This window comes from Corvus brachyrhynchos, unplaced genomic scaffold, assembly GCF_000691975.1.
Source record: "Corvus brachyrhynchos isolate BGI_N302 unplaced genomic scaffold, ASM69197v1 scaffold59, whole genome shotgun sequence".
NCBI lineage: Eukaryota > Metazoa > Chordata > Aves > Passeriformes > Corvidae > Corvus > Corvus brachyrhynchos.
Window position 1 is genome coordinate 887,265 of NW_008246054.1, and position 20,723 is coordinate 907,987.

At 43.4% G+C, this 20,723-nt stretch overlaps 2 protein-coding genes across 5 annotated transcripts in view; one reads left to right on the forward strand and one right to left on the reverse strand.

The window, feature by feature from the left end:
* The window catches only part of ARPC5L (actin related protein 2/3 complex subunit 5 like), a gene marked incomplete at its 5' end in the record, with an annotated part of 2,821 nt that extends 1,706 nt beyond the window's left edge, over positions 1-1,115 (forward strand). The window contains one exon of the mRNA XM_008642283.2: positions 550-1,115. Coding sequence (XP_008640505.1) covers positions 550-612 — 63 coding nt within the window. The remainder of the gene's footprint in view (positions 1-549) is intronic.
* Positions 1,116-3,309: 2,194 nt separating this feature from the next.
* GOLGA1 (golgin A1) lies at positions 3,310-20,695 on the reverse strand. Of its 4 annotated transcripts, none has more exons than XM_017745456.1 (22): positions 20,181-20,695; positions 18,456-18,546; positions 17,143-17,217; positions 16,558-16,655; positions 16,031-16,063; positions 15,365-15,493; positions 14,926-15,083; positions 14,434-14,545; positions 14,215-14,310; positions 13,870-13,995; positions 12,925-13,020; positions 12,387-12,482; positions 11,982-12,134; positions 11,665-11,760; positions 10,870-10,959; positions 9,592-9,694; positions 9,168-9,325; positions 8,829-8,990; positions 8,280-8,339; positions 7,572-7,736; positions 6,607-6,693; positions 3,310-5,765 (listed from the first exon to the last, which is right to left on the reverse strand). In XM_017745456.1, exons 1-22 carry the CDS (start codon positions 20,313-20,315, stop codon positions 5,685-5,687), a joined length of 2,400 nt encoding a protein of 799 aa, XP_017600945.1. In that variant the 5' UTR covers positions 20,316-20,695; the 3' UTR covers positions 3,310-5,684. The 4 variants fall into 4 exon arrangements, with proteins under 4 accessions (XP_017600945.1, XP_008640358.1, XP_017600944.1 ...); XM_008642136.2 differs by having other exon boundaries at positions 9,207-9,325; positions 14,926-15,095; XM_017745455.1 differs by having other exon boundaries at positions 14,926-15,095; positions 20,181-20,694.
* Positions 20,696-20,723: the final 28 nt, after the last annotated feature.

A 20,723-nucleotide genomic window follows, 5' to 3' on the forward strand; every position in this document is an offset into this window, starting at 1 on the left:
CAGAGCAGAGTCAGCTTAGTGTTAGTCCCAGTCTGTCCTCTGAAAACGCCTGTGGCAGGTCTGGTAGCTCAGGAACTTTACCTGCCTGAAGCACCTGCAGGTCCTGCTCCAAGTGGGTGCTTTGCATTCATCCAGTTGTGTTCCCCAGTGCTGTGTCTTGCACTGCGCTGATACCCCTGAGCTGTATTGGAATTGTGGCTGCAAAGTAAATGCCCCATTTTCAGCAGTCAGCTTAAATATTTATTTTTTCATAATCGCCTCCATCTTCTAGACTTCAGAAGGAAACACTGTTTACACTGAGGGACACAAATGAAACTGAAGCAAGCCCTTCCTCCCTTCTCCTCCTCTTCTGCTCAGGGATACTGGAGGTGAGACATTCTGCTCTGTCAGTGACGTGCAACACTGGAGTCCTCGAGATCCAAAAGATGGTTAGATTTGGAGAATGACAGTTTCTAATTCTGGAAAAGAGCCATAGTCCCTTCTGTGGCTAAACTCTTCAGTGTTCTGTGTGGGACGTGGTGACTTTGTAACCTCTCTCCTTTCCCACAGGCACTGGCAGTAGGAGGCCTGGGCTCCATAGTAAGAGTTCTTACAGCAAGGAAGACTGTGTAAAGACTGTTAACTTGGACAGAGGTGACGGTCAGGTTTGGACTCAGAAGAAGGAATGAGCTGAAATTACACTGGTCCATCTTTATTAGAGATTGCAATCTACTGAAATCCTACAGTAACCTCCTCTTGGAATGCTTTTAACCTTAAAGGTGGGGGAAGAGTAAAGGTATTCCTGCATATTCCGACTATCACATACAGGAGCCAAGACATTCTCCTGCTCCCTTCTTTAACAGACAGAGAAGGCACACTCCTGCTTCCTATTACTGTAAGTGAACAGGTATTTCAGATGCTGCTTTAGCCAGGTGTGGTGATACAAGCTCCCGTGTGTCCTGCTTAGTCCCAAGGTAGCTGTGTCTGGGCCGAGATCCTGCAGCTGATGGTGGAGAAGGGCTGTTAGAACGGCGGCTCTGAACGCGTGCTCGAAGGACTGTTGGACTCTGGGGTTGGGTTAATGTAAAGTGAAGTGCCTGCTGCATCAATAAAGTTCCTGGATCACATGAGTTAAATTTATTTTCAGCTAAATTTTAAGTCTGACACTTACTCCAAAGCAGGCCAGCAATAACCCAGTTGAACCCAGTGTCCACCTTTGTATGACTGCTCCTAACTCCAGCTACTTAAGGAAAAATTCTCTAAATCCAACTGTGTCCTGTGCTTTGCCCAGGCAGGACATGACTCCTGGATCCATGGCTGTCCCCAGATCAGTGGCAGCTCCACACGTCCCTCTGGCTCGGGCAGGGCTCCCTGCCCTTTGGCACCAAGGAGCAGCTGCTTGGGGAGGCCCAGCTCCCCCCCATCCTGGCATCCACCACCTGCCCCAACTGCTCAAAGTGCAGCAGCAGCTGTTCCTGGTGGGAGGAGAATTTGGAAGCAGCAGGGCCACCTCATTGTGGCACAACTCCCTGTGAGATACCGTGGTGGCACAGCTGGCACACCCATCCTCACCCTGGGCAAAGGTGGGGTTTGGGTCATGCTTTAAAGGTCAGTTTTAAATAACTATAGCATCCCAGGGGAGATAACCAGCACTATAAAAAGAAAGAAATCAAGATAAGGGGTTTGATCCAAAATGTATTGCACCACAAATTTCATAGTGTTTCATCATACAATCCATATTTACAGCATAGACGGAAAGAAATCCAATGGTGATAGAAAGGATTATGTATAACCACTGTTCTGAGACAAGGGAAAGTGCATTAGCTTTTTAATACATGTATACACACCAGTCTTGCTCTGATATCTAACAAAAATTCAACACTTAAGAACTAGTTTATGGTAAGTTGATCCTGTATGAGCTTTGGGATCTGAAACTGAAGTCATTAGTGAATATGTAACATAAGATTTTACTTTGTCACTCCGTTCCAGGCTGCCTGTCCTGCTGTCCTTACTGTTCAGCAGTAACGTTTGAAGCCAGGATCAGCATAAACCCAATAGTCATTCAGCAGGGATCAGTGGGGGTGAGGGAGTCCTGACCCCTGCTCCCACAGAAACAGGGCTGGGCAAAGGGACATCAGAAAGGAAAAGATCTCAGAGAATAAAATCTTCCCAGAACCAACAGGGTTATTCCACCCCGCTGTATCTCAGTAGAGAAACAATTGAAATAAATGTACTTTTTGATTGTCTATTTTCACAGTAGAGCAGAGCTGAACCCTTCCATGCTCTATCCTGTCTGGAAGTGCCATGAATCCAGTTACTAAGGGGTCAGGTTTGGACTCAGAAGAAGGAATGAGCTGAAATTACACTGGTCCATCTTTATTAGAGATTGCAATCTACTGAAATCCTACAGTAACCTCCTCTTGGAATGCTTTTAACCTTAAAGGTGGGGGAAGAGTAAAGGTATTCCTGCATATTCCGACTATCACATACAGGAGCCAAGACATTCTCCTGCTCCCTTCTTTAACAGACAGAGAAGGCACACTCCTGCTTCCTATTACTGTAAGTGAACAGGTATTTCAGATGCTGCTTTAGCCAGGTGTGGTGATACAAGCTCCCGTGTGTCCTGCTTAGTCCCAAGGTAGCTGTGTCTGGGCCGAGATCCTGCAGCTGATGGTGGAGAAGGGCTGTTAGAACGGCGGCTCTGAACGCGTGCTCGAAGGACTGTTGGACTCTGGGGTTGGGTTAATGTAAAGTGAAGTGCCTGCTGCATCAATAAAGTTCCTGGATCACATGAGTTAAATTTATTTTCAGCTAAATTTTAAGTCTGACACTTACTCCAAAGCAGGCCAGCAATAACCCAGTTGAACCCAGTGTCCACCTTTGTATGACTGCTCCTAACTCCAGCTACTTAGAGAATTTTTCCTTAAATCCAACTGTGTCCTGTGCTTTGCCCAGGCAGGACATGACTCCTGGATCCATGGCTGTCCCCAGATCAGTGGCAGCTCCACACGTCCCTCTGGCTCGGGCAGGGCTCCCTGCCCTTTGGCACCAAGGAGCAGCTGCTTGGGGAGGCCCAGCTCCACCCCATCCTGGCATCCATCAGCTGCTCAAAGTGCAGCAGCAGCTGTTCCTGGTGGGAGGAGAATTTGGAAGCAGCAGTGCCACCTCATTGTGGCACAACTCCCTGTGAGATACCGTGGTGGCACAGCTGGCACACCCATCCTCACCCTGGGCAAAGGTGGGGTTTGGGTCATGCTTTAAAGGTCAGTTTTAAATAACTATAGCATCCCAGGGGAGATAACCAGCACTATAAAAAGAAAGAAATCAAGATAAGGGGTTTGATCCAAAATGTATTGCACCACAAATTTCATAGTGTTTCATCATACAATCCATATTTACAGCATAGACGGAAAGAAATCCAATGGTGATAGAAAGGATTATGTATAACCACTGTTCTGAGACAAGGGAAAGTGCATTAGCTTTTTAATACATGTATACACACCAGTCTTGCTCTGATATCTAACAAAAATTCAACACTTAAGAACTAGTTTATGGTAAGTTGATCCTGTATGAGCTTTGGGATCTGAAACTGAAGTCATTAGTGAATATGTAACATAAGATTTTACTTTGTCACTCCGTTCCAGGCTGCCTGTCCTGCTGTCCTTACTGTTCAGCAGTAACGTTTGAAGCCAGGATCAGCATAAACCCAATAGTCATTCAGCAGGGATCAGTGGGGGTGAGGGAGTCCTGACCCCTGCTCCCACAGAAACAGGGCTGGGCAAAGGGACATCAGAAAGGAAAAGATCTCAGAGAATAAAATCTTCCCAGAACCAACAGGGTTATTCCACCCCGCTGTATCTCAGTAGAGAAACAATTGAAATAAATGTACTTTTTGATTGTCTATTTTCACAGTAGAGCAGAGCTGAACCCTTCCATGCTCTATCCTGTCTGGAAGTGCCATGAATCCAGTTACTAAGGACTGTCTGGACAAGCTTTAGTGTACCAAAAAAATTCTGTTGGTTTTCTTAACTTCTGACAAACCCAGCCTGGCTCTAAGCTGAGGAGTATCACCTGTGCCCAGTAACAGCTCCTGGGAGTACCTGTGTCTGGGGTGGGGCTGTCTGGGAGAGCAGCAGGGTCTGGATTCTCTGGATCAGCACATTCACCTCCTGTTGACTGACCTCACCTGAGGGAGGTTTCACCTTGGGCCCAGCACAGGTGTGCATGGAAGCAGGAGCAGCTCCCCTGCTGCACCTCCAGCCACTCCAAGGTCAGTCAGAGGCCTGTCAACCAAGATAAACACCTCAACAGTGACTGGATCTCCACTGGACAAAGTCTGAATTACCCTGAATACATTTAACTGAAGTATGAACTTACTTTTAAGAGAATTCCCAGAACTGCAGCCTGTTCACTGAATTCCATACATGTATAAATTTTTGGAAATACGTCTCATTTTTAAGAAGTCAGACTTAGTGCTGCTTCCCATTTGGATCCAGATTTTGCAGTGGTGTTAATAACTATGGGCAAAATTGTGCTTCCAGGGAGGGAAGTGCCACCTTGGTCCCCTTTCCTTATTGTATTAGGAAAACAAGCTCCTGGAACCATGACTTGTTCACTAGGAGTTGAATTTTGCCCTCAAACCCCTCAGGAGCAGCATTTCTTTTACTGTAATAGTCAGGACACAGTTAACATATTCGTAACAGTTTTTAAGCATCAGTATTGGAAGTACAGAAAACCACAACCAAAGGGGCAGATCCTGGTTACGAGGATTTGTTGCTAGCAGACTTGGAAGAAAAAAAATAAACCGAAGTGTTTAGTACCGGCATTCTTCACCCTTTGTCACTAGATTTTTATTTTATTTTTTTTTAAATAAAAGGTATTTTTTAGTGTGGATTTACAATACCTGGAACTCAGCTTTAAAAATTTAAAATGGTTTCCTACCCCTTTTCCCACTGCTAACAACCCATGGAACAGGCTAATAGATTAGTTGTAAAGGCGACTGAGGATTAGGTACTATAATTAAGACCATTTTAAATATTATTTTTCTTTAAGAAAAGTAAAATCAGACAACTCTAAAGTTGTGCTCTCAAATTAAATAATCATCAACATGCAGCCTTGAGGACTGCAGGCCAGGATAAATGCACCTTAAATTACACAGTGATATGAAAAAAATGCCAACCATTAGTTATGTCAGTATTAGAAGGCAAGGCAGAGTTCTTTTTTGGTTAAAGCTCCTGCTCCTGTCCTGTGAAAGGCTTTGCAAACCATCCCACTCTGAACACAGTTCTGCCAACACATTTTTCATTGCTGGCTTCCCACAGCCAGACAAGCAGCTTTTCTGTGCCCAGAGTTACTGGACTCCAGCACCCTGGAACAGCAGCGAGAATCACCATCCCAAGAGAATGAACTGGCAGCAGTGCTGTCAGCAAGGTCCTCAGAACCCTCTGGTGCCAAGAACCCAGGAGTGATGAACACAAGGAGCTGCTCCCATCACAGACACCGAGGTGGTCCCTGAATCCAGCCCAGAGCTGTTGCAGTCTGTAGTGAAAATGTCTCCTTGCACAGTATTAGTTTTGTAAACAGAGCCAGAAGTTCTTGTACAAAATACTGCAATGACAGTGATTAAGACACACCTGGAGCAGTGTGTTCAGCATTCTTTTCACAGAAAGAAGTGCCTGGATACTGCCTGCCACCTTCAGGGTCCCTTAAGGCCACAGAGTCCTTGGGCTCGAGATAGACGGCCGGATGCTGCCTTTGGGAGATGGCTTTGACCCAAACCAGGACATCTAGGACACAACAGCATGACACACATCACACAAGGTTCACACTTCTAAGATGTGAAAAAGAAATAATACGGTACACAGCCATGTTCTCATCATTTGATGGAAAGACCTATTTATAAATCAGAATGCTGCAGACTCCAGACTGAAGAAGTGGAGGCAGCTTCACACAATCAAATCTGGAAGGAACAGCACCCACTTCCCACAGGTGAAAATTACTGAAGATTATACTTACATATAGTCCTTTAAAATAATTTCAAATTAGAACTCTACAGTCATTCAAACACGGTGCCTTTAGTCAATGTAGCGTTAGAGTGTTCCCTGAACCAGATGGTGAGGAAATCTCTTCATCTGCAGACTGAACATCCCAACTCCCTGGGTGGGCAGGGATGATGCAGGATGTGGAGCTGAGGCAGCACTCACTGTTGAACATTCCCTAACCACCACACAGCCGGGGCCATGCAGATCTCATTTTAGCCCATGGAAAGGAGACACAGATCTTGGTGTCTGAGCCCAATGTCAAAAGGACAAACCCAGAATTAGACTCCTGCTGTTAAACACTGACTCTGTTGGGCAAGGAACTTCCAGCTTCTCCCCACAGATCAAGTCCACTGAGAAAGCTGTGTGCTAACTCCTCTGAGTACCAGAAAGCTGCTATTTCCCTCACTGAAATGTACAATTCCTGGCCCCTATGCATGTGATCAGCTAACATTTTAATAATACATGACATTTATTATTGTAGCTAACATTTGGAAAAAAGACACTTTTCCTAATCTCCCAGCATCTAGGAATTTTCACTGTCTCCTGGGAGTCCCATTAGAGACTACATATGGCACAGAACCCTTACCTTGTACTCCAAAGTTTCTTTGAGCATGTTTTCTTCCTCTTGTGAAAAATTCAGTAACACAGACACAGCTTTAATGAGATGGAATGCCTGAAAGAAACCAGAGAGTTGTGTTGCTTATGATGCTCTTGGGCTCTACACTCAGGACTACAGTGCAGCACAGAGTCCTGCAGGTCTGTCACAGACTTCAGCAGCCCAGCAGCCTCCCCTTATTCCCAGTTTCAATGGACTAGGATGGCCTGTATCTTACTTCTGTGTTTCCTGGCTTTCTGTTCTTTAAAAATTGTTTTGGAGAAAGAAGACAAGTGGGAGGCTGGTTAGTCAGAGTAGAGAAGCAGCCTGGCTGCTGCTTTGAAAAGTGGCTCAAACCAGCACGAGGCAAGAGAGATTCTTGTCATTCCAAATACACACTGAGGCACACTAAGTCCACAGTGCTCTCACACTCACTGGGGCACACAGGGCAGTGAGTGACAGTCAGCACTCGGATACCATGGAGTTGTACAGTTATTTTTTGACCTTACCCACTGACTTGCAATTAAGTGTTTTGTTGGCATGACTAATTTAACACAAGAGAACAGGAAGGAGTTCCAAATGCACAAGGAATTACCTCTTACAGACCAACAGCAAGTGATTTATGTCTTTTTCTTGGTTTTCTCTTTCTTAAATGTACAGCCATTCTAATTACATACTCCATATGCTCTTCAGAGCAGTGCAGAGGGAATCTCTTGTAGATGCAGATCTTAAACACCCAGATGTAACTACCTCCTAAAAACTTCAATGTCCCTTTCATGTAGTTCAAAGTAGTCTGCACTTCCAAACATGTTGCTGTTAGCTATTTTGTTTCATTATCCCCCACTGTACACTTTTTAATTGTAAAATTATGGAATTGGCATAAAGTGTCCTTAGCAGGTGACAGGTGGCAATTTCTAGAGAAAGACAGATGTAGAAAGAGAAGGTGACACCTTTACCTCAGATTCCCTGCAGGACATGAACTTTAGTACAACATGTTTAAGGTACTCAAAGTTTATCTCCCTCGAGTCATTCAAATCAGAGTTGTTGGTGACAGTCACAGAAGCATTAGGCACTTCAGAATTTGCACGTAGCTCAGGTACCTCACTGTCAGGCCTTATTTTCTACAAAAAAGAAAAAAACACAAAAAAACCCACAGAGGAAAAAGAGAAGTACATTGCAGACTCTGTCAGCTTGACACTGGGAGGGATCTGGGTTCAGGATATCTAAAGAGGGTTGTATTCACAACTGGTACAAACTGGACATCAACAGCTTCTCATCCTTCATGGGGTCACAGCAGAAAAGTGTCTCCAGCTCTCCCTGCACTGCAGGACAGGAGCTGGTTGATGTCAGTGTTCTGTGTACATTTCCCAAACCAGCTTGGAACTGGCTCCATGGTGGAAGCTATCCCTCAGTAATTTTTCCTATCACTAACCTGCCCTGAGCCTTTCAAATGTGGGCTTTCTTCAGAACAATTTTCAACATCAGAGCAAAAATAACAATTTTAAAACCTCTGTTTTTTGGGGTTTTTAAAAGACTTTTTTTCTTGGCGAGATAAACCATTCCAGAGAGTTGAAAGGGGAGTTAGCAGTCAAGCTTTTGGAATGACAGTGCAAGTACCTGCCAGCAAGTGCCATCTGAAGAGACTGAAAACACACAACCCTTACCAGCTCTTTCTGGAGAGTTTTCTTGAGTTCTGTCATTCTTTGCTGAAGCTGCTTTATCATCTGTAAGCACAGAAAAGGAGAGTTTAACAGTATCCATTGTCAGGACCCCCAGATAGCTGGAAAAACCCATGATAAACAAGTACTGAATGAAATAATAATTAACCAACACTGACAGCTGTGAAGAAGTAACCTGAAAGCCTTGCCTTGCCAGCTGCACACAGCAGCAGGCATGTGACAGGGGACACTTGGGCTTTCATGTGACAGCGCCGTGGAACTGAACTGAATTTGCACAAAAGGGCTCTGCAGGAAAGCTGTAAATAGTATCATTTGGTGCATCCTTCTGCCAAAATACATCAGGATTCATGCAGCTCTTGCTGCAGCTTTTATTCATTGTTGGTAGATCCTTGTATGATCCAGAGAAAAGCATTTATTCACAGCATACTGGATTCAAATTGGACAGGCCTGTCCTTTTAAGGCTGCAGCAGGAGCAGCACCAGTTACTTGGCTTCCTAATTAAGAGGGGAAAGACTACCAGGTGTTTCTGTTCACCTTGTTTTTCTCAGCAATTTGCTGTTCCAGCTCTCTGTTATCCTTCTGAAGTTGAATGACATCTGCAGCTGCCACCTCTCCGTTCTGTTCCACCACAGAGTTTTCTGGAGAAGGGAAATGCTCATTGTTCAAGGCTCTCGTCGACTCCTCCAGTTCTAAAACCTATAAAAATAAACAGTGAAGTGAAGAGATATCATGACATTTTCAGCCCAAGAACACTCCCCAGGGGGAAAGCCAGACTTCTTTTTGGTTGTCCAGGCAAGACAGAACTGGGGGTCTCCTGCACACCTCCCTCTTTTTCTGGGAAGTCTGACAGAATGGATTTGCAACAGCACTCACAGTTTTCTCATGCTCTCTGGCCAACAGGCACTCCTGTACCTGCAGCTTCAGCTCATCAATTTCCTTTCTTGCCGTTTCCTCTTTCTCCACTGCTTGGCTCTGACTTGCTTCTATGTCCAACTGTAACTGATGCACCTGCAGCAAGGCAGCTTCATGGTCTGGGAAAGGAGAGACCTGCTTAGTATCAGTGTTCCACATCAGATGGGAGTTTCTAATCCATTTTGTCTGTCATGAAGACAGAAAGCCAGGGGAGAGACAGACACGAGAGACTGTCCAATTGGTAGTGAACAAGAAACCATTTTGAAAATTCTAAGAGATTAAATATAGAAGAGAAACCTAGAAAAATTACAATCTACCAGGCAAGGCCAGAACTAGAGACTGTACTTAAAGCTGTCTGGGATACAGTAGACTCATCTGGTCTAACCTTGACTGAGTTGGTTCAGTTCTTCTTTCTGTTTCAGCAGCAGACCACATTTTTCATCTATCAGCTGGTCTTTCTCCTTTATTAGGGCATTCAGATGTGAAACCTTCAAAGCAGACAAACAATGAACAGAAGTCATTAAAGATATAAAACAGAAAGAGGGTGTTGAAAGATTCCAACATCCTTCAGAGGCATCACCTCCACAATGCTGCCCTCAGTAACAAGCACTGAAGCTAATGCTGGAAGAGCTAAACCCCACTTGGCTTCTGTGCCACCATCAGATTGCCACAGGCAGCATGTGGCACCTGCAAAAGCCCCTGAGCAAAACTGGAGATGGCCTTAAACTCCTTCTACACAGAGCTGGCCCAGCAAGCACAGATCTACAGCAGTCCCAGAAGAATAAAGAACCCAAAAGATGGGACTAACTCCAGTCAAACTTGCTCAGTTGACAGTTCCTACTTTAAGCAAACACAAGCTCACACTATCCACCATTTCTTATACAGGAAGAGCAAAACAAGGCTACCTAGAACTGACATTTGGTACTGGATACAAGCTCCTCCCTATGAGGAAATGTACAAATTTACAACTGCTGTGCTCCAGATGAATCCAGATGTGACACAGGCACTGAAAGGAACAACCCAGAACAAACAGGTCCACCATCAGATTGCCACAGGCAGCATGTGGCACCTGCAAAAGCCCCTGAGCAAAACTGGAGATGGCCTTAAACTCCTTCTACACAGAGCTGGCCCAGCAAGCACAGATCTACAGCAGTCCCAGAATAAAGAACCCAAAAGATGGGACTAACTCCAGTCAAACTTGCTCAGTTGACAGTTCCTACTTTAAGCAAACACAAGCTCACACTATCCACCATTTCTTATACAGGAAGAGCAAAACAAGGCTACCTAGAACTGACATTTGGTACTGGATACAAGCTCCTCCCTATGAGGAAATGTACAAATTTACAACTGCTGTGCTCCAGATGAATCCAGATGTGACACAGGCACTGAAAGGAACAACCCAGAACAAACAGGTTTCTTTAAAAGAAGCTGCCAAATGTCAGAGGCTCCTGATGGCTGGCACACTGGGACAGTAACACCTCACAGATTACAGGGCTCTGAAACAGTCTCAAGTTTACTGAGGCAACCACTGCTGTCTCACATGCTGTGGATAGGATTCTGATCAATTGTCTTGAATGTTGGGATAAATAAATCCAAACCTAGTCTGCTCTTTGAAAGGTCAGGATGTCTCAGATACATTTTAGAACAGTCATTATTAACCAACCTGCTGTTGTAATTCCTCTCTCTGTTTCCGTGCTTCTTCCAGGGCTTTGGCAATTTCCACACTGACAGTTTCTCTGCTGCTCATCTCATTCTGCAAACCAGAAGTAATTGAGATGTTATGTGAGACAACTGAATCAAGTCAGTCTCTCATCTTTAACCCCAAATCTATTAGGACTACATTTATCAGTGTTCTGACACACCAATTTCCAAATGAGTTAGGTTTGTTTTACTGACTGCTGCTCTCTGCATATGCAAGAGCAACACAAAACTGATGTAAGAACCCAAACAAACCCAATGCTTGCAAGATCTTTCAGCTTGAAGTCTCTATTACAAAGAAGTAGCTCCTTGCTACAACAGATCTTTATTCCAATTGGGCATCCAGGAGTAGCTACAGAAAAAATTTCAACCATCTAAAATTACAGTCAAAATTGGATAAACAGTAAACACCCGACTAATTTAAGTTTTTAACATTTTGGTTTGAACACTGTGAGTGGAATTTGATGTTGAACCATTCTGTATTCACCACTGCTAACAGGATTTCCAAGCTCTTCACATGCCTGACAATATGGGAATGTATTATTTCTGCCTGATTTAGGCAGACCCAAGCATTCTGGTTCAGAAAAGGATCAACCCTTTGTAATGCTTCTCAAACACATTTCTGCTGAGTACCAGAGATGATTTACAGCTCCAAGTACCTGCAACCTGTATGTAACAGACCTCCAAGTACTGTGCTCTTTACTGTTCCCCAGCCTCAGCTCTGTCCCAAGCCAGTGCCAGCACCCAGTTCAGCCCTTACCTTTAGCCTGTTCAGTTCAGACTCCTGTTGTTTTAAAGAACTCTCATACCCTTCTTTGCTTCCCTTGAGGTTTTCATTTTCTTCTTCCAATTGGCTCTGTAAAATAAAGTGTTTAAATATGCAGTACAATTATTCTAATGCTTTGTTTAAACAATTAAACACATCTAATACTTTGCTCATATTTAGTTCCTCAAAGTATGAGATCTTCTAGTATAATGCCAGGAGCACTGAATAAGAACAACAAGCAAGGTCCATAAGCTGTGTTAAAATCATGTTGTGAAGACTCTCACAACCCACCAGACAGTTTCTGTACTTACAATCCTGTGCTGAGTTGTTGTTTTATCAGATTCCCAAGCTTTTTCAAGAGCAGCAATCTGAGACTCCAGCCCAGTAACTTTCTGATCATACTGATTTTTCTCACTTAAAATCTGTTGCTGCAGGCGATTTCTTTCATCCTCTAGAGCAGTTTGCTTAAGAGACATAAAGAAAACCACATTAATAAAATGGTATTTTGACATTCTGACAAGATCAGACACCATTCCATGAGACACTCTCAAACTGAGGAACATTATTCCTTTGGCAGCAGTGTCATGTACTCACAGACAGGAGTTCAGGAGACAAACAGCAAGAAAACACTTGAGGAACAAAATAGAGAACTGATTGTCTCTGGGGATTCTGAAGACTGATCTGTTAATGGTCAGTGAAACATGCAGGATACTCACCAGCTTCTGGATCTTCAGATCCTGCTCAGCAGCTGCTTCTTTGCTCTTTTTCAATGTTTCTGTTGCAATCTGTAGTTTCTGTTCCAGTTCTTTATTCTAAAATAACACCATGAATTGAACTCCTTATCCACTGGCATCTATGTTATTAAAAAATATGTGCATAATACAGAGTGGCCCAGGAGAAGAAGGTAAATATTAAATCCCTGAAATCACAGAGATGAGAGAGGCCGTCTATTTGACACATGCTGGTTTTAGAAACTCTTCACCACAGCACTACCCCAGCAATGCTTGCACTTGAGTTATTTGTTTCTTAGTACAGGCAGGATCTGCACAAAACCTCTACCTTCACCTCTAGGCCCTCCTCCACCCATAAAAGTGGGGAGATGCCCAGAGACACGGATCAATTATTCTCCTTTCAAGACCAAATCCAACTAAATGTGCAGTCTTACCTTTGGCTGGGAGTGCAGTGAGGGGAGGAGGAATAGGACATAGAGGATGAAAACAGTGGGAATCTGTATTGAAATTAAAAACTACTCACCTGTGTTTCCAACTGGTTCACAGCCCCGCTGTGCCGTGTCCTGTCTGTCAGTACCTGCTGCCTGCTCTCCTCCAGCCTCTGCTCAAGAGCAGCTTTCTGAAGATTACATTGAGGTGAAGAACAGGAGGAAGGATGGACAAAAACTTAAGTTGGGGGGGGTGTAGTTAAAGTTTTCCTTTTTATTTCATTAATAAGGTCAAACTAAAATGGGACAGAATGTTTTAGTATCTCTAGATGGACTTTAAACTGGCTTGAGCTTACTAAGCCAAGTCCTTTCATCACAGAAACACTGAGGTGATGTGACTGTAGGCACCCTGACCAGGGAAGAGCAAACGTTCCCTTGTCTTCCCAAGACCCAGCTGGGAAGACATTGCTCCAGGCTGATTCTGAGCCGGAACATCAGTGCTTGAGAAAGAGATCAAGAAGCAATGAGAGAAAGGGGATTAACCACAGCTAAGTTTCTGTTTTCAGCTGTTGTTTAGCACTTCTGAGGCTGAGGTTTTCAGCATACAACATTCTGTTTGCACACCTATGTGCAAACAGCTCCCCTCCCTGCCCCACTGCCTTGCCAAAGAATAAGGAAAAGCATTCCCTGTTCTTTTAAGGATTAATCAAAAAAACCCCCTAATTGTTCCACCTCTTGTGGGGATGCTAGAAAGCTGCTCTTTTCCTTCTAAGCAGTCAGATGCAATGCCCAAATGGACAATGCAGGAAGGCCAACACAAGACATCTGTGCAGGATCCACACAAGCAGGCCCAGCGTAGCCAGCCACATGTTCTGCCCAGCACAGACAGTGTGCCAAAACACACTGACAGGACAAATGTGCCTGTATGACATCAGCAGCTATTCTTTCCATGGGTGAGAAGTAATGGATGACCTAAAATACCCCAAAAGAAACAACTCACTAATATTGTACTTCTAAACAGCCTGTAACTGTGTAATTACCTCTTTGAGCAGCTCCTGCACATGTTCATCTCCTGAGAGATTTCTTTCTAGCTTTTTTTCCAGGGAAGACACCTTTTCCTGCAGCTGTTCAGTAAGTTTATCTCTCTCAGCAAATTCAAAAGTCATCTGTGAGAATGAGAAATCACAGAATCTTTTTTGTAATGAAGCTTTCAGCTAATCTGTTGTTGTTTGACTTTCAGAAATGGCATCAGAAAGGAAAGTCCTATTTGAAATATGATCCTAGGACATTTTCCAGATGCCAAACTTCCAACTACACAAAGGTGTACATTACCCAAACGTGCACCTTTACACCACCTACAGCACACGCGTGCGAAAGCGCTTCACCTTTTGCTTCTGTTGCTCATATTCCACCTTCAGAGATTCATGCTCCACTTGTAACACTTCCAGTCTCTTCTCACAACCAGAACCAGCCACTCGAGCCTAAACATTTTGAGAAATTACTTACTTTGAAACTTAAATTTCCAACACCACATAACTGATATCTAATCTAACTTCTGCAGACATGGAGCTCTTTGAATCAAATCTCACTTGGCTCAAACTTACATTTTGCAAGTCTACAGAAAGCTGCTGAATGACAGTTTGTAGCTCCTGTTCTCTTAACTCCAGAGCAGTGATCTTATTTTCTGCATTTGTCTCAGCTGTCATTAGTTCATCTCTTCACAGAAAGAGAATAAAAACAAGTGACATACTGTTCCAGAAAAATAATCTTTAGCAGATAATTCTGCTGCTTATGAAAATGGACTAAGCATCAACAAAATTTTCTTGTCCTAAAACCAGCCACCACCAATCACTGCTTGAGTCTACATTTTCCAAAAAAAAGTGATAGTTAAGCATTCAAACTATGAAAAAAGGAAGTAATTTACAAAAAAAGTATTACTATCATTGGCTTGGCATTTACATCCCCATGACCATAGCAGAGGCAAAATTCAGTCAATTCACTACATATATAAACTCTTCCAAAGAGACAGAACTGAGCATGAAGTAAAACCACAGGGGAAACACATCCACTGCTCCTCTGAAACACCAGCTCCATACCTCCGAGCCTCCAGCTCCGAGAACTGCTGCTGCAAGTCCTGGAGATCCTTCCTCAGGCTCGAGGACTCGCTCCTCGCCTCCTGCAGCTCTGCTTTAGCGTGGGTCAGTTCTTGAGCGCGCGCCTCGAGCTCCTGCTCTGTTCTGCTCAGAGACTCTTCCTTTTTCAAAAGCTAAATATTAGAAAATTGTCTTTGGCATTACAGATGACCAGTAATACTGATTAACCTTTTCATTGAAGCTTGCCTGTTTTACTAAGTTATGGGCTGAATTAAGTGAGATAATAAACTATGCAATATTGTATTCAGTACCCACTGTTAGGATCTTGACACCAACCAAATCTGTGTACAAGCATAAAGGCTAAAAAAATTAATGCAGGGCTACCACTAACGTGATATCCTAGTAAAAATTTTAGGAACTGAAAAGTTTAAAATATTCTTACCATGTGTTTAACTTTGGCAATTTCCTGCTGCTGAAAGCCCTCCAGTTCATCGATTTCATCTCGTTTTTGGAAAAGGTTCAAACTCTGCTCCCTCATTTCTTGTAACTGTGTTTGAAGCATTTTTTTTTCCTGATAAATGAACAAAAGTGAAAGAAATCAAAGAATTATGAATATCTGTATGCTTATGTCAAGTCAATGGGAGTTTAGGTAAACTCTCTGGGAAAGAAATCTTGTCTTGCAGCCATACAGCTCCTGATGGTGCTCCATACAGAACTAGAAATCCTTTCAGGTTCATATCACAGGGCAAATTACCAAACTTCAAAAAAATGTAAAAAGAAATCTGAATTCATTACAATGCCACCAGTGACCATCTGAACTGAACTCTTAAATATGGACAATGTTCCACCTTACAGAAGGACAACTTGCCCATCACAACCCATCATTCTTTACTTCCCCGCTGAAAAATAATTCTGGAAAGGCCTCCCCAAGCATTTGAGCCAGTAACAAAAGCAAATGATTTGCCTCTCCCACTGAACAAGGATCAAATAATAAAAAAGGCCAAACAGAGTCGAGTTCTGATAGAGTTGGAAGCGTGCAGGATGGTGTTTGCAAAACACACACAGAGACACAGTACACCCCCCGAGAAAAACATCCAAGATTAATTACCTTTTCAACTTGACCAAGTTTTTCCATCCACTCCTGAACAAGAAAGAAAGAAAGGAGAAAAAAGATATAAAAATCCATTTGAAGATTTTCAAGGACAACAATTATGGTTAAAAGAAATAAAAAGCATTTTTATTGTTAGCAGATACTAAGCTTTGGTAATGATTAAAAAAATAATCAGCAGCAGTACAGTAACAGCCAGTGCTTGAATAGATAAAAGCTGAGGAATCATTCATGCTACCTGAATACATAAGCTTTATGCAAGTAAAATAAATGTGACAACATTGAATCTTATCAAAACACAAGCTTAACCTTTCATTAGGAATTTTTGTGGACTCTTGTAAAAACCAGTCGGAACAGTCCAGGCAGTGAGAAGTCCTGCACCATTCCTGGCACTGAGCTCAGCACTCCCTCCCTTCCCTTGGCGCTGGCATGCTCACACAATGCTGAACAATTATTTTAATTAATAGCAACACCTGCTTAAATCATCAGGGTCATGGGAGTCAAAAGTCCTGCTCACGCTCTGTTACCTTGTCCTTTTTTTCCAAGGCCAAAGCCATTCCTTCAGCCATCTTGGCTCGACTGGCCTGGTGAGCTTCATTCTGCTCCTGAAACTTCCTCATGGAGGCTATCAACAGAGAACCACCAGCTATATTAAAAACCCATCTTTTAAAATTGCTTCTCACTTTTCTCAAAGTTATTTATAACTTTAAAGAGCTTCTTCTGCAAGTAATTAGCCCCATCTTGACTGCAGCACTAACGCTGTGCCGCTCATTCCCTCACGCTGCTTGCATGCTGGCCAGGAGCCAAAGCTAACAGCAGACAGGAATACTGCTCCTTGCTGGCTCAGAACAAAGCTGGGGGCTTCCAAAAGGCCTTTCCTGCATGTTAGCCCCAAATTTGGCAGGAGGAGTATAATAACAACTTTGTTAAACACACTGCTGCTGCTTTTTATGCTGTAAATAAGGTAACAACTCGTGTTCTAATTCTTCACAGTACAGAGGTGCACAGTTTGAAAGGAAATCATTAGCACACCTGTACACCAAACCCCTTTCCTTCCAACCACAGCAATTTTCAACTTAACTAAACAAAAAGGAAAAAAGAAAAATACGTACAATCCTGATGCTTTTCTAATGCATTTTCAAGCTTCTCTTTTATCTTCTGCAGATTTCGGATCTGATCAGCATAATCTTGTGTGAGGAGGGAGAAGAACAGACCAGGAATGGACAGACATTGGGGAAGGACATTTTTACGGTAACAAAAACAAAAACAAAAAAAAAAAGAAAAAAGGATGAGTGGGAAATGACACTGAAATGAACAAGCAAATAGTTCCTGTCCACAGGGTTGGCACAAACAGAAGGGCCTGTCCCAGGGGTGTCAGTCACACAGACAAGGGCAGAACCAGAGAATAAACAACTGTCCCTCCCTTTTTACTTCATCCCAGAACAGTGATATATTTAACTCTGTTCAGGAAAGGTTCTGGCACTGGAGGGTGCAAGGAAGGGTTTATTCATGGCCATTGCATCCATTTACTCGTTGTTCCAGTCCTACAGCACTGCCCCCATCCTCACTCAGCAGAACTGACACAGGAGGCAGGGAATAAAAACTAAAACAAGTATACACACACCCTGAAGAAGTTCCTGTACGATGGAAAAGAGGATTTACTCACTGGGTGGTTGCCTGCATGAGACTCCTGACACTCAAGAGCCTCCCTCTCCTGTGTTAAGCCCCAGCCAGCACTTTTAAGTTTACCATGTACAAGCAGATGAGCACTTGGGCCTTTCAAATTTGATGTGAAGTAATTTTGAACCCTATATTTTCTTGAACTGAACAGAAGCCTGATAAATCTCCAGAATAAATTAAAATAATCCTGATCTGGCTGTAACTTTTCCTTATTTTCCAAGGGCTCCCATGAGCTTTGGGAAGCAGCAGTGTAACACAGTCAGCCCAGTCTCTGGTCCCCTCCCTACAACAGGGAAGGCGAGCAGTGACAGCCTTCACTACAGCTTCACAGAAGAAGGAATTAGAAAGAAAAAAGCCTCAGGACTGTTTTATGTTTCCTCATTTTCAAGCTCAGTTCTTTGAGGATGGCACTGTGTTACTGTCAACATCAGAACGCTCAGACCCTATGAGGAACAAACCATTCCACACAGGTGGGGACAGACGCTGTTTGAAACGTGGGACAGAAAGCGATCCCAGCTGTTCCAAGGAATCGCATAATGTATTACTGAAATCAGCAAAGAGCCAGTTGCCTTTGTAAAAAAATAACGATACTGGATGCTCCCTCCCTTGCTGTCAATCAACAGGCTTGCTACAAATCAGTTTTCAAAAGACCCTAACGCCATGTATTTTTAACAAATTAGACCATGTAAATTCAAAGGAAAACATTTCCTAAAGTAACAAGTTTTATATGTATCAGGGCACATACCAGACAGTTTCACCTCCAGTTTTCTTATTTGTTCATTTCTTCTGAACAACTGGGATGAAAGATCCTCTCTGGAGCTGCTTCCATCAGAAGCCTTGGGAGAAAAGCAACACTCTGTAACTTACAAAATTTAGAAAAAGCAATCCTACCATACATTAAGTCTGGGATAATAACCACTCTCCTGCCTAGGAACAGCTCTTGTTTTTCACATAAAGGGGAAAATCATACTAGCACAGCAGAAAGTGTAAAAAGTGCTGAAGGAGAAAACCAGCAAGGGCTTAATAGTGCCAGGCTGCCTGCTCCCCAGAGCACAATGCTTGGGAAGGAGCTGGTGCTGGGAACTGTTTGTCCAAACTGTCACTGACGAGATGGGGGAATGGAATGACTGAGGGGGAGGAAATCGGGCTCTACAACACAGGCACCAGGAAAGGTCAAAGCAAAAGTCGTGAAAATCAAAGTAATTAGAAAAGAAACAGTAATGCTTTTCAGGTGGGATAAGCTCGCTGAAGCCCTGATGCAGCAATCTGTCCGTGCAAAATCTGCTGTATAACTGACTTATGAGTCCTCTGGTGGTTTTTGCTCCACAAAAATCAATAGCAAGAGCAGTTAAATGAATATTGATAAAACAACTAATTCTTGGAGGTTTTCTGAAAACCACTCAAGACTTCAGTCACCGCCATTATTTGTTTTCTGTTCTCCAAACTTGCAAGATGGTAAACAGAACTTCTACATGAGAATTTCCTAAGTGCTAAAAATAACCCTCAGAAAAACGCAAGACCAATATATTTCCACTATAAAATGTATTTAAACATTAGGAGCTCCAACTTTCTGCTTAACAGAACTGAAATTTCAGCTGAGCTTCAGAAAAAAAATTATTTAAAACTCAACTGTGTAAATAACTTCTTCACTCTGCAGACAGCAAACAGTGACTCGCTGCTGGCTCTGCACTGGGTCCTGCTGGCTCCAGCAGTGGGGTGACACTGCCTTAATCCAGGCTTTCAAAAATGTGACAGCCAGCCATCCAGGGCAGAGGTGCCAGAGCATTCCAGGGCTTCATTTAACCCATACACTCCTGGAATTTTACCACTTGTTTAAACAATGTTTTATAACGAAAGAGAGGAACTACAATAGTTTTGAGTGCAATAACACTGCACAGATGTTTTCGGCAGGTAGGAAGAGTACCAGGAAGCCAAGAGGTAAAATGAAAACTGGCCAGCATCTAGCTGGCTTTTCTAAAGACAGAAGCTGTGGCTGTCCCATCCCTGGACGTGTTCCAGGCCAGGTGGAACGGGACTTGGAGCAACCTGGTCTAGTGGAAGGTGTCCCTGCCCATGGCAGGGGGTGGATGAGCTTTAAGGTCACCTCCAACCCAAACCACTCTAGGATTCTGTGCTTCAGTAATTAATTTTACTAAGAGGTATCTCACATGTAACGACAGCTTTAGTCACTATTTTATATCTATTTATCAATGTTCTGTATTGAAACAGCTTTGTAAGTCATGTTTACACGGGAATGGAAGCCTCCTGGCAACTTCTATGTCTAACAAATGTTTTCTCTTCAATATTTAAGTTCACTCAAGCTAATGATACCTTTATGCCTTAAGAGATACACTTACAAAGACACCACAGCACGTATTCAAATAGCACACTCCACTTAAAATGGTTGTCTGCAAAACCATAATAAAAATGCTGTCAGAGAAATCAGATTTCAAAACAAGGTGTAACTCACGAAGTCGTCTCCGGAGTCTGCTCCCACAGACGTGATCGATTCCTTACTAACAGACCTGGGGATGCGAGCGGCTCCTCCGGGCCTGGGAGCAACCGCTGCCTCCTCTGCGATCTTCTTCTTCAATTTGGCAAACATTTTACTGCTCTACAGCCCTGAAATATCCAGATCCTTTGGAAAGCCACGACCTCCAACGTTTAATACGCTGACACTCTGTCTAAAGCTTCCAAATGCTGAGACTTAATTCTGAGCCTCATCCACTGGTTTACTGCATTTCTAGTGCCATTAAAGCCCTCAAGGCCTGGCAGTGCCTGCAAATCAAACAGAAATGAGTTCCACACTAAAAAATCCCACCCGCATGAATCATTTAAAGGTAGTAGAAATTCTTTTAACATCGCATCTGTTACAACACGTTAAAAAATCGGGTCTCCCGGAGCAGAATCCGTTAAAGTCCCAAACCAACGGCCCCAAACGGCGGCGGGGCCCGGGCCGGGAGAGCGGGCGGGTCCCCTCAGCCCGGCCCTCACCCACACGCGAGGGAGGCCC

Coding starts and splice junctions, on each gene's coding strand:
- GOLGA1 (XM_017745455.1), bottom strand. CDS start 20,315: ATGTTTGCCAAATTGAAGAAGAAGATCGCAGAGGAGGCAGCGGTTGCT. Junction 14,311..14,433: donor TTTCTGTAGACTTGCAAAAT/GTAAGTTTGAGC, acceptor CAAAATGTTTAG/GCTCGAGTGGCTGGTTCTGG. Junction 8,991..9,167: donor CCAGAGAGCATGAGAAAACT/GTGAGTGCTGTT, acceptor TTATTTTTATAG/GTTTTAGAACTGGAGGAGTC.